Source organism: Pituophis catenifer, unplaced genomic scaffold (assembly GCF_029215685.1).
Source record: "Pituophis catenifer annectens isolate HBS135680 unplaced genomic scaffold, rPitCat1.0.hap2 SCAF_1, whole genome shotgun sequence".
Classification (NCBI taxonomy): Eukaryota; Metazoa; Chordata; class Lepidosauria; order Squamata; family Colubridae; genus Pituophis; species Pituophis catenifer.
Window position 1 is genome coordinate 237,415,638 of NW_027256881.1, and position 14,144 is coordinate 237,429,781.

The following is a 14,144-nucleotide window of genomic DNA, read 5'->3' on the forward strand; positions in this document are numbered from 1 at the left end:
CTCAGAAATAAAATTCAATTTTCCTTAATGAAACTGGTTTTCACATTTGCAAAAGGAGTATATAATTTACATTGTATAGATTGCATATACAAGTTGCACATAAAACAGTTTTCTTTTGTTTGTTTTGTTTGTAGTAATAGCACAAATCAACTGACTCACTCTACTTAACCTGACTTTCCCTCATACATTAAGAATGCTTTCCAAATTGGAAAGCAGAGAAAATACCCCTGGAAGGAGAAGTAATTAAAAAAAAATTAGACTGTGTGCAGAAATGAATAGATTAACTTTGATAATTAAAGAAAGAGAAGATTCAGAATATTTTAAGATATGGGATCAATTTTACCATTGGTTAGAAAAGAGATATACATAAGCAAATTAATAATTATGTAAGAAAATGGTATAATTAGAATATTGTACTTTTGGAGGAATGTTGTAATAGATTAAGTGAAAATGAAGACAGAAGAAACAACAAAATGATGAAGTCATGGAGAAAACACCGAGAAGTTACATGGAAGGAATGACTGATGTATTAAATGTTTGTTTGTGTATAAAATAAAATAATTCCCCCCCTCCCCAAAAAAATACATTAAGAATGCAACTGTCTTTCACCACACACTGCAACACCAAGTGTATGGGGAAACATAGTCACAATAAAATTGCATAGTTCATCTCACTGAGTTTAAAGCATGACAACACTATCAGTTGCATGTGTTTTCAGTAACACAATCACAATATTGGCTAGGAATTGCAACATTTGGCAACAAATGCAGGACACAATCTATGAAAAATCAATGTGTGATGATTTGCTCTCATAGAAAATACTTTAGAAAGAACTTTTGCTGTGCTCAGAGTTCCAGTATAATCCCTTCTGCCCAGAGTGGTTAGAACATAGAATAGATAGGCAAAGAGGAGAAAGGGAGACACTGGAATTTTGGCTAATGAGAGTGAGAAAGATCATATAGAAGACAAGTTTTAAGAATAAGTTTGTATATGAACTCTCAGTTTCCTAAAATGGAGATGTGCTCCTGTGGCTTTATTGGCAACATGCAGATGTTTAGCTAGGCACTCCTGACTTCCTGCTGATTATTTTCCATGTCACATAATTGCAAAATCTATGAATTCTCTTCAGGCCAATAATTTGGGTTCCTGGTTGGTCACATCTAATTATCACTACAATACTGACCATAACTAATAGGGTTATTCTCTTTGATTCCCTTCTTTTTCTATCAGTATCATTTGTAAGCATTACTCCTTTGGAATGGCATTGCATAAACCCCCTGATCTTGGCATCAGCTTCTTATTACTTACTTTTTAATATAATTGATAATGATGTATAATTTGTCTGAAACTTCTCTTCTGGGCACAGTTTTCAGTTTTCTGTTTAAGAAGGCTAAGCAATGCAATCGTGTTTTGTTTTTTTTTAACTTTCCAACTTCATGTTGATCTTCAGCAAATGTTAGAATTTATTTATTTTTCATGTTTAATATCAATAAGAAACGGAGGACATCATGCCTTCATTGGGGTGTGGACTGGGAGCTGTGTTCTATTTGTATGTCTCACAAGGATGCTTCACAGTTGTGTTTGAGACCCCCCCATGTTAACCTTTTGGAGGATAGCTTTAGCATTGTGACATATCATCTCTTGCCACACATTGGATTTGAAAGTATCCCCTTTTGTTTCTAAGAACAGAAATTGTTTGAATTTGCTACTAGCCCTTTAGACGCGGAGAGGATATCTTGAAACCTTCAAATATTGCTGATATTTGAAGGAACGCTCAGCAAGCTATAGGTTCCCCATTTCTCCTTTATTGTCTTTCACTGAACACTGATCCAAGAATTTTACCAAAAATGAATAATAATATTGTCAACGTTATCGGTAGACCAGACAGGAAACAGGCCATAGGGGTTAAATCTGCTTTATTATAAAACCATAATTATTATTTATTTCTTAAATTTATTTGCTGACTAAATTGCCATGGGGCTACTCTAGGTGGCTTATAATAATAAGTAGGAAGAAAAGGAAAGGATGCAAACAGAACAGAAGTAAAATAATAGAACAATAAAATAAACAATGAGAAAGGAACACATCAATATGATAACCAAAAAGATGGATGGGTAGAGAACAGAGAGCAAGGCTAGAGAGCTGGAGAACAGAATCTTTAACAGATTCTTTAATATTACCATTAATTGACTAGCATTTAATAGTAACAGAATCTGAAAATACAGTTTTCCTGGCATCCTCTTTAGAGCCTGATAACTTAGGGAGGATCCCTCCTGAGCCACTTGCCCTGCCCACTAAGCAGCCATGGGCTATGCTCCCTCTTCTCTGACTGTTTCCAGCTCTTGTCAGGGTCTCCCAAGGTCATTCCCACATACCATTACATATTCAGAAAAATACAGAGCCACTCCCCAGCTTCTGCAATTCTTTCTAACAAGATTTGTTGGTGTTACTATTATGGACACAGATAAATTGATAGATGGTGGGTTTTGGCCTTTGTGATTCCCAGGTGTTTTGTATTTTTCCCAAAAGTTAATTTTCCTTTATACCTTTTCTCAAGAGAGTAATAGAAAGCTCTGTTTGGCTTTGACATAAATGTCATCCACTCTACCAGAAATAGTACAAGATCAATTTTCAAAAAACAGCCAGCACAGGGATGACCTTCCCATAGTTTATTTTTCCAAAGTACAGTTTTACACATCCCGAAGTCAGTTTTAATTTTGCTCAACATACAGAAACTAAGGCCAGTATTATTGGATTGTCAAAGCTACAGAGTCATGAATGGATGATATACGAGGACTTCTTTTCATTTTGTTTGTAATGAAACTTTTCTTCCAATTCTTTCCAGATGTGTCTGTGTGTCATTTACTATAGCTCTTTAATCTTAATTCCAATTGCAACATAAAGCATTCATTGGATGAAAAGACAATTTATACATTAATAGAATTAAATACTTTTAAATATAACAATAGGCAGAATTCAGATATGTACTTCTTTGAGTGAAAATGGTTCTGTTGAAGGAATGTTTTCTTTCCGTGCAGTACTTTCTGTATTTACAAAACTTGCCCTAAATTTCTGAGACAGATTTGGCAGACTTTCTGTATGGGAGAAGAAAATTGAGGGAGTGGAAATCCTATTTCACAATCAGATACTCATTTGCATATTGCTGCACTCCCTCACATTTTCCTGGATATTGTATTCTGCCTTCCCCCTTTAGAATTAATGGAACAGTAGCAATTTTTAAAACTTAAATTGTTTTTATATACTATATATTTGACACAAAAAGTTTCAATTTTGCATCTGTTCTGAACACATTTAATATGATTAAATATGAGAAGGGATGAGCAAATACGCAGCCATGATAAACAGGTATGGGTTACGCATAAAGCCACCTTCCATCACCCCCTCCAATGTCCATTTACTGAACAATTACTGAAGGGACTGTAATCTGTAAGACTGGACTGTGATTATTCGGGAGTTCTTAAAGTTTATGATCTGCTTTGTTCATCCTGTGTTTGAGCGAGTCTCTGTACTGTATGTGTTTGTGTGTGTGTGCTAGAAATATATTTGTGAGTAAACATATAGTTGTCATGTCTTTTAAAGCATTAAACAGACATCTTGACAACTAATCAGTCTGGAAGCCTTGTGGAAATACTTCAGAACTGTCTAGTAACTATAATGCAAAGCTCATAAGTAAAGCAACATCATATTGTATACAAGGCAGAGTAGAAAGTGTGAGTTTTAATTTTCTTCACATATTTATTTATTCACTTTTCCACCTCAAATACTGTATTCCTAATGCTATTGGAAACTTTTAAACTAACAGTGCAATTAATTTAAAATAATCAAAAGGAAAATAGGAAAAGGAACTGATGGCTCTTACAGTATTATAGGTACACCCTTCACTGTTTCCAAGGAGTCCTATATAACGTTCGTCTCTTCCCATTTCACTTTCATAGCAAATCTGTGAAGCTGGGCTACAAGAAAGCAACCAACTCACAGTCAGCTTCACAGCTAAGTCTATCCCACTTGTGTGCCCCATTCCTACTCTGTCATGCTTAAGCATCTTATATCTTTTTCATCAAACAGGAAAAGAACACTAAATGTGCCAGGAGAGGTCCACTTTTGGGGAAATGATGGTAGACATACAGTATGTCTAACTCCGACACTTAAGGCTGTGAAGAAAACGTGATGAATGCGGAGCACAGGTGCCACCCAGTGGCAAGACACATGGTTGTCCTACATGATCCCCCATGGGTTTTATTCAAATGCATAAAATTTCACAAATTCAAAAGGGATTACTTAAAATATTATCCAAAAGAACCACCTGTGGAAAATTGGAAATACAGTATGTGCAATATATACTAAACATAAACTTCCCTGCCATTGTCCTTGGCAGGGAAGAAGATATCTGATGGTAAGGGTGGAAATTTATTCCCAGAGCCCAACATCTAACAACAACAGAAAGCTAATGTACAGAGACTGGTAAAGGATGAAAAGTGCTATAGTGAACTGGAGATCCACCTGAAACCAGCATGCTTACATTCCCTTCTAGTGAAAGTGAAGCTAAAACATAGAAATCACAGTCAAGTGCAGAAACAACCAACCCAAAAACAAACAAGGCGAGAAAAATACCACACACCTTTCACTTGACCATCCAGAAAGATTTAAGAAGTAATATTTTTTTTTCATTTACCTATTGTACTCTATGCATTCTCTTTGACTGCTTTCTTTCAGAAATCCTTTAAGTCAGGGGTGTCAAACTCGCGGTCCGCGGGCTGGATGCATCATGTGCTGGCCACCCCTACCCCCAGTTTAGCAAAGGGGAAGAAAGTCACAATACATCATGTGACGACGTGACGACACGAGTTTGACACCCCTGCTGTAAGTTAAAAGTGACACTACAGGACTTAGGGTGTGTCAAATTTTTCAACTTTCAATTTCCAAACATTAGGGGTGCTCAAAAGTTGTGACATGCCTTGGGGATTGTAAAGATATTTTAGTTTAATATAATTTAGATGTGCTTGGTAAGTAACTACATAAATATCATAATTTTTTAACACTTTGTTTCATATGGGTAGTCCTCAACCTTGTGGTAGGCCACAATTTGAGTCTAAAATTTTGGTTATGAGTTGTTGCAGTTGTGAAACCACTCACCACTGACCTGACTCAATTTTACAATCATTTATACAATGTTTGTTAAGCTAATTATTTGCTCATTAAGTGAAGCACATGGAAAGTTTAAAAAATGTTTTACTACCTAGGTTTAAAAAGCATGTAGAATGAATGAAATGTTTTAATATTTTCCCCACATATATGAGTTTTTCCATGTGCGTGAGGCTTGTTCTGATTTTATGAAAGTAAAAATAATCCTTCCCCCCCCCAACTAGGCTGACAGTAACATTGTATTGTAATCTTTTATCTAAGAAATTTACAATAGAAGGAAGTTGTTGAAGCAATATTTCTTTAAAAATCACTGGTTTAATAAATATTTCATTTCTAAATGAGAAAATATAAAAGTTTTTTTTTTTTACTTTTTTCTCATAATTTGTCCAGTTTATCAATTCCAGGTTTGATAATGGTAGGGAAGCATTCCAAGTTTTTCTGTTTGTTTTTTCTAACTGAAACCATAATTTCTCCAGCGCTAAATATTAAAGTCTTCTGTTAATGCAGTGAGCTTTTGCGTATTAAAAAAGCAATATCTTAACAACATGAAACTTTCATTGATAACATAATGTTAAACTTAATAGACTGAATTAAGGCAAAATTAAATGCTCTGTAGTTTAGTTTGACTGAAATCAAGTTTAAAAGAATTCACACATCATGTTAAGCATGATTTTGTTAACAATGACAGAATAAGCTACAATTGCCTAGGCTCAAATGTGACACAATCATAAATCATGTTGTGCAAACTACATCGTGTGTGAAATCATACATCATACTAAAAAATGAGCCAACCTTTAGCTGATCAGGGTATGTGGGCCTAGTTATTAACTTGCTTAACTCATCTAAATAGATGAGTTAACAAAAAATAACAAGGCATAAAACTCAAAATCAGACCCTTTAACTGTGGGCCACATGAAGACTTTGACCAAGTTTTGTGCCATCAATGGGATTTCTCCCTACCCTAATTTTTCCCCTGTATTCTCCTTGGCTCATTTCCCTCCAGTATTGCCAGACTGATAGTCGGAACAATTGAGAGAACTTTTGGCAATTGATGGGACAGAGGAATTATGCAAACGGGTTGTTACAGGCCCATCCCTCATTCTTTTTCCAAGCAGGCTAACTTTCCTCTGTGCTTGTGTGCATTGTGTATGTCCTTCATGTGTAAGAGGGAAGGAGAAGAATTGCTAGACCCAACTGTCACTTTTTCAGAATCAATTATTTGTCTTGGGTTGCCACTGCCAGCTCTGGTACAAGAGGAGGTCTAATTCAATTCTTTGTCTCTAGGTGATTCCTCTGTTGTCAAAACTTCCAGTGCCCCCACCTGTTACTTCCCCTGCCATTGCCAAAAAACCTGTGCAGTTAGAGGAGACTGAATATACTGAGAGGCCAACATATGTTCCTGCAAGTAAGTTCTTGTTTCCTAGTACTGGCAAAAAAAATATATCAAAAAGTGGGGAATAATAATAATATAATGGAGATTGACTATTCAGCACAAAAAAGTGTTTTCTCAACTTGGTATCTCTTACTAATGTTACATTGAACATTAATGTAGTACAACTTCAATAACTATCTACCTATCTATAGATATTATCTATTTTTTGGAACCTTTATGTAGTATTTATTTATTTGTTTATTTTATTTAATCTTAAATTTAAAAAAGTGGGGAATGTTGTAACATAGTTGTGCAGAAAGGAGTACAAAAGTAATCAGAACAGAGGCGGTATTCAGCAAGTTCTGACCTGGAGACCAGGTTCTGACTAGGTTATGGAGAACCGGTAGCGGAAATTTTGAATAGTTCAGAGAACCGGTAAATACCACCTCTGACTGGCCCTGCCCCCATTTATTCTCTGCCTCCCGAGTCCCAGCTGATTGGGAGGAAATGGGGATTTTGCAATAACCTTCCCCTGGAGTGGAGAGGGAATGGAGATTTTACAATATCCTTCCCCTGGAGTGGGGTGGAAATGGAGATTTTACAGCATCCTTCCCCTGCCATACCCACCAAGCCACACCCACCAAGCCATACCACGCCCACCAAGCTACGTCCACAGAACCGGTAGTAAAATTTTTTGAATCCCACCACTATAGAGCTTGTATAGAGCAAGCCAAAATATAGGCAACAAAGTACAGTAAAGAATTCTGCATCTTTTATTGAGAAGGAAAGGTGTATAAATGAATGTGTCACTTGAGAGTTTAGTTTTACAGTTGAACCGGTTTATTGGTATGTAAGTACAAAGAAGTTAGGATTATTTTTTTTTTAAAAAGTAGCTAACTGGTAGGCCTTTTGTATGTCACATTATAACTTTCAATGATGTTGTGATGTGTGGTAAGTATGTGTGTTAACAGTATTTCAGAAAGGGACAGTAGTCTTTGCGATATAGTTTAAATTGATTGGGGTTTTTTAATCTGTCTGGGCCAAACTATTTAATTCGATTTTATTTCTGCTTTTTAAATTTTGTATGTATATATTTTATTGTTGGCTGTTCACTGCCCTGAGTCCTTCGGGAGTAGGGTGGTATATAAATCAAATAAAAGTAAAAGTAAAGTAAAGTTTTTTTGTGATATAGTTTTTTAAATTAATGCATTAATTTGATGAAAAGAATACTTTTTACATGCCATGCATGCCAATATGTACTAGTCCAGTGTTTCTCAATTTAAGCAATTTGTAAGATGTGTGGTCTTCAACTCCCAGAATTCCCCATCTAGCAGAATTCTGGGAGATGAAGGCCACACATCTTAAAGTTGCTAGTTGAGAAACACTGTGCTACAAAATCTCCCTGAAACAGAATTCACAATAATAATCTCTTATCTATTTAGCTCATTTTCAATTTTGTCCTAACTCTGAACACCAAGCATTCTGGTTTCCAGGCTCCTGTATTGCACGAAGCAGATAATTCTGCACAATTCTGTTTTTAGGTGGAACCAAAGGTGAAAAAGGAGATCCTGGAGAGAAAGGGGACCGTGGCCCCAAAGGAGATCCTGGGACTGGGGTTTTGTCAACCAATGGTGATAAAGGAGAAAAGGTGAAGTAGCAATAAACAGCTTGTTCTCCTTTCCTATTTTTTATTGAAAGGCAACCATGTTGTGATCAAGCTCACTCAAAGAAGTAGGACAGCCTCTCCCCCTTTCCTTTCCTCCTTTATTAAAAGAATTCCGATTGTCCCCTTCATTCCTGCCCCTCTATCCTGAGCCTTGCCTCCATTAGATATTCCACCTGCACAAAGAAAATGGTGATTCCCAAAAGGCAGTGAAGTGACCTTCCACCGGTTAACAATTATTTCATGAATTTGGGAGTATCTTCTACAACAAACTTCAGGGGGCGTGGTGGGGAGGACAAAACTAGGCCAGCATGGGAAACAAAGGCATTTCAGATGGACAGTCTGGGAAAACTTGCTGCCCTGCAATTGCCTATAGTCCTTGGTGATCAGGAGTCAAAAACTAAAGAGAAAAGAAATAGCCACATGCCTCTATTCTCTAAATAATGGTAGCATCTGATGAGGAAGGCATAAATCTGAAGTAGCAGAACTTTCTCACTTTTCCAACAAAGGATAGAAAGATTGTCCAAGACTAAAGTGCATTTAGGGGTAAATATAGGAATGTGTGAGATCAAGAGGAAAGGCAACTTCTTGTAAAGGTGATTTTTAAAAAACTTTTTTTTCCTCTTAGGAAGGGTTGTTTCCTTCTAAAGTCTGGCCACCGATATTTTTATTGCTCTTGAACCAAAGTAAACTTTATGGGAAGCCTATTTGGTTTGTGTGTTCATAAGAGATGCTTGCATTGGTTTAATGTTAAATGTTCCCTTTCCCAACACAAAGCATTCCCACTGTTGGAGTACAACTCCCACCTGCTCTAGCCAGCCAGTATTTTGCTAATGATAACTGATGGGAGATGGAGAACAATACATCTAGAAAGTTCTAAACTAGAAAAAAGCTGCATTAGCAGCTATGTAGCTCCTTTCTTTTCCCACAGATAGCAGCTCGGTGGATAATTAATTTTGCTGAATGTTGGATTGATTGTTGGATTTTGTTGTGTGTTGGATTACGCAATACTGAAAAGCTTTGCTTTGCTCTGCTTTGCGCTTTTGCAGGGAGAAAAGGGGGAGCTGGGTATAAAGGTAAGCATCGCAACAATCTTTTTTGCCTCTAAAAAAGATGTTAAAGGAATATTGGGGTGAGAACATAGGGCTTGGTTATCTGACATACTAATAATTATTTCACTATATGCAGTTCTTAATTTATGCAATAAACATTACCACGGCTTAACACAGGAGTGGGCAACTATGGCCCCTTTACGACCTGTAGACATGCTGGCTCAGGAATTCTGGGAGTTGAAGTCCACAGGTTGAAAAGCTGCCAAAGTTATCCACCCCTGTGTTAACACAATAGTTTAGTTCACAACATGCTAAAACAATAGCTGAATTCCCATAAAACACTGACCATAACCCAACACCAGTGTTCTCTCTAAACCAGAGGTTTCTAAACCAGGCGTTCCCAACCTATTTGCAACTAGGCTGCATGAGTGGCGGGCCGGCATACGCACATGTATGCACAGCCCAACTCAGGCAAATGGTGGGTGCCAGCGCTCACAGTCTCACTCGTAAGTGGCAAGCACACACATATGTTGCTTCCACAAATGAAGCTATTCGCACAAATGCACACGTGCCTGCCCCTGGCACAAAACCACCCCCTCTTCACCCCTCCTGCACCAGGCCACCAACCCGGAAAGGTTGGGGAATGCTTTTCTAAACCTTTTGCCATCACACCTCCATTTAACGTAATCTTAACGTACACACCTCCCCAAAAATTGCAAATGTCAGAATTAACAAAAATGAACAGTGAAAACAATGTAATGAAATTTTGGGAACGGTGAATTTATTGTAACAATATACAACTCAAAAGTTCTTCACCTTTGCTGGACTCTGTCTGTATCTCTCTAAGGGAGCTTTATCTTTCAGTTTTGGAAATTCTAGCAATGATTATAGCAATGATTGGCCTCTAAACCAGACCAGCAGATGTATAAGTCATCATGTTTTCTGAACAGAAGCAGGGATTTTTTGGGGGAAAAACATAATCTACTTTATGTTTCTTCTTTCACCTTTATTATTTTTATTAAAACATGGTGAACATACCTAATATTCCTTCATCCTCCTATTTTCCCCACCACAGCAATCCTGTGAGATGGATTGAGCTGAGAAGGAGTGACTGGCCCAAAGTCACTCAGCTGGCTTTCATGCCTAGGGCGGGATTAAAACTCATGGTATCCCGATAGTTTTTTTTTTTTTTAATTGAGGTTACATATTTTTATGCAACTGGAAAGATAACTATATATAAAATGATATATCAAAATGAAGTTTTTTAAAGTAAAATTAGATTATACAGGCATTAATTTATCCCTAGAATAATTTATTCCTAGGGTAACTCCATAGCCTCCAAATTCTGTTTTTTATATCTTCCAATCCCAAACCTTCAGCAAAAGGTAGAACGAAATGACGTTAATTTGAGGGAATCCTTTCTGATTCAAATGGGTTTCCATCTAAAACAGTTTCTTTATACAGTTATTTATGCGCAATTGCTATTCTTTGCACAAAAACAAAGATTTTTTTTAAAACTAAGACACTCAGTTTGATGGCTTGCACTCAGAATCCCTAAATATAGAGATATCCCCTTCTTTATATTTGCTGTTGCACTATCTTGCTCTAACATCCACTGGTACCAAATGAATCACTGCTTGGAACTTGCCTGGGGAGTGAAAGATGCTTATTGTGTTATCAGAATTTGGAATTAAGATATTTGTTGCAAAAAGCACCCACTTTCCATCATGAGATTGAATGGAATGCTTTTCTGTTTAACAGCTTGGTAAGAAGCCCTATTTTTAGACTAATCTTATTGAACTTTTTCTACAAGGCAAAACAGTTAAATCAACCTATACTTAGTCTCATATTGCAAGAAATAGAACAAGAGTTCCTTTCATTTTAAAAATAATTGCTTTCCTCTCCTTTTTCCTTTTAAAATATATGCTAAAATTTCTACATACTCTGTTCTGGAGCAATTGTGCAATGCAAAGCCTTCATAAACACCTACCAAAGATGGGGAGATATTCTGGAATTCAGGGGGATCAAAACAGGATTAATTTCCCTAAAGGAAGAATCTCGATTAGCAATATAACACCCCCAAAACCTGGCAAATGGGCAAAACATAGGTCAAATATTTCTAGCTTTATCCCAATGAATTGTTAACTTGCATTATTTGAAAAGGGCCTGATGTGGAAAAAAGAATAAATAATCATTGCTAAATTCCAGATGGCTCAAAATGTAAGCAGCTGGAAACCTAAATTCTTCAGGAAAGAAAACAGTCAAATAAAAATAGGGACATTTCCTGGAACAATGCTAGCTATGACATTAAAGAGGACCTCTGTCTAGACCTTTGGCCTCCTGGATGTTTCCTCCTTTTAGGAAAGAAAATTAGTAGCCTCTCCCTTTTTCTTCTTCTTTTTACTTCTGTTCTGTGTTGTTTCTCTTTAGTGGACCGGAGGCCTTAGCTGCCTCCATTTCTCCCCCTTCCCTCTGTATCTGCCAAAATCGTAATCTCAGCCATCATGGAACTTGTTTATATCCCTGCCCCACTGAAGGATGCACTTCTTCCACTGTCTCAAATGGGCAGGTGGAATGGACAAACAGCATCTATAGATCAGATTCATGTGGGGGTGAAGGCATGACATACAATAAGATTTAATGTCTATTTCCTTTGCTTTGGCAATAGCATACTGTATGTAGCCTTTGCTTTCAGGCCAGTGGATCTGTTTGCATTGTTGTTTTTGATGTGTAGGTAACAAGTTGCCAGCAGTAGATCTTATTCCTTCTTCCAAAATAGTATTGCGTAAAGCACTTGAACCTATATGGGTATAAACTCTGATTTAAGGCTAGAAAACAACATAAATACACAATAATTAATATATTATAGAGAGAAGCAGCCTGGTGTCCTCTAGAAATTTTGGATGATAGTTCCCATAATTCCTTACTGATGCGGGCTGGAACTTATGGGGGCTGAAGTCCAATGTGACTAGGGGCTATCAAGTTGCCTGTCTCAGTACGTCCGGTATGTGACAGAAGGAAATGGGAAGATAATAATTCCTACCCATGTCCATTTCCAATGTAGAAGAAATTATATTTGTCTTGTTTTCATTTTTCATATTTTCTTCCCCTTTAGGGAAGTGCAGGCTTTGGCTATCCAGGCTCTAAAGGACAGAAAGGTGAGCCTGGTACTACAGGGCTTCCAGGTCCAATTGGGCCCCCAGGACCTCCTGGAACCATCATGAGGCACTCCGATGGCTCTACTGTTGAGGGACCAGGAGCCATGGGCCCACCAGGACTTCCTGGAAAAGATGGTCAACCTGGAAAGGATGGAGAGCCTGTAAGTAATCTTTTTATATGATGGTTGATTTCAGCTGGAAATGGGTTGGAACAGCTTACCTTTTAGAGTTCATTAATTTATTGCTACTATACATTGGCATTCATTCAAGGTGTAGCCAAGGGTACTAGCCTTAGCTGGACTCATGTCACATACAGCATTCCCTATTAACAGGACAAATCTGTTTGGACAGATTTTTACCAATATGCAACAAGCAGAACCAGAGTCCAGTTTTATCCCTGTGTGCTCAGGAAAATTGAGATTTCTAACCTAAAGACAGCATTCTACTATTTTACAAGTTATATCATCATTTATTGATTTAGAATACATATACGATAAAGTGAATAGTCTAGATTCATGGAACTTTACATGTATTTGAAGATAAAAGTTGGTTGTTCTACATGATGGAAGTAAAACATGCATGAATGTAAACTGTTTACAGAAGGGCAAGTGCATAAATTTGTGTACCTCAGTATAATTTACTAATGAAATTATATAGAGACCTTTTAAAGCATGCAGGTGCTGGTTAAAAAAATAGATGGTATGTAGTCTGTTGTGATAGATGAATGTTTGTGTGTAAGAACATGCTTTTACTCATTTGTTATATGGAAATGAGAATTGGCTGTATCAGGAGAAACGTAAAAGTAAGTTGAATGGCGTAGGACTGAAGCACTGAAGAAATGTGTATAGTAAAACAAGAATCAAGAGTACCTGGATACTATAAACGAATCTGGATTAAATGCAAAATTGAGTGCCCAGTATGAAAGAATTATGTTGTATAGCTTTGCACCTAGAGAGAGAATGAATGAAGATTGAATGGATAACAAAATAAATATAGGAAGGCATGGGTTGAAAGAAAGACCAAAAAAAAAAAAAAACCCTGATTGGATGAAGTTGGTGACATCCTCAAGAAGAAAAAGTTGAGGAATTTATGAAGCAATGCATAAATCAGTGATTGGATGTTGTAGAAGGAAAGATGGTTTGAAAAGATAGAAAGCTATGGAGAGGAATGCTGAATGATATTGGCATAAACCAGATCAATCTATATTTTCTTTTTCTTATCTCATGGCTTACATTTCTTTAGCTTACTATTTCTTACTCCTTTTCTGCTCTCTGCATAACATCACTTATCCTGAAAGGGAATAGTCTCATAGGTATGTATACACGTATGCATTATACATTGAGCAAAATGTGGTTACATTCTTTGTATACAAATAAATCCATATTGATACAACCTTTCAGGTTCACCATAGAAGCCAACAGCTCTTCTTAAGATTTTAGTGATTTTTTTTCTGTCCATTTTCTTATTTTCTTCACATGAGTTTCCTATTCATTTGCTTCCCTCTCAGTTTTTATTTCATCCCCCAGATTTAAGAGTTATTTAAAAATGGAACCTTCGAAGTGCAAAAAAAAAACCCTTTCGTTGGTAGATTATTTTTGAAGACTCTAATAAGCCATTTAATTAAGGGCATAAATAATGAAGGTATGATGATCTTTTATACAAAACCCACGATTGGCCCTTATCTGTTAGAAATATGTCACAAAATAGTGTGCAATCAGGTTTTGAATTCTAGAGAT

The 14,144-nt window shown here is 36.8% G+C and overlaps 1 protein-coding gene across 3 annotated transcripts in view; it reads left to right on the forward strand.

The window, feature by feature from the left end:
• Window positions 1-14,144, forward strand: part of COL18A1 (collagen type XVIII alpha 1 chain) — a 104,386-nt gene that overhangs the window by 42,993 nt on the left and 47,249 nt on the right. For 2 of the 3 annotated variants that reach the window (XM_070931536.1, XM_070931554.1), the window contains exons 5-8: window positions 6,448-6,568; window positions 8,077-8,183; window positions 9,248-9,274; window positions 12,366-12,569. In XM_070931536.1, the coding sequence (XP_070787637.1) occupies window positions 6,448-6,568; window positions 8,077-8,183; window positions 9,248-9,274; window positions 12,366-12,569 (459 nt within the window). The remainder of the gene's footprint in view (window positions 1-6,447; window positions 6,569-8,076; window positions 8,184-9,247; window positions 9,275-12,365; window positions 12,570-14,144) is intronic. The other variant, XM_070931544.1, reaches the window with a different exon arrangement.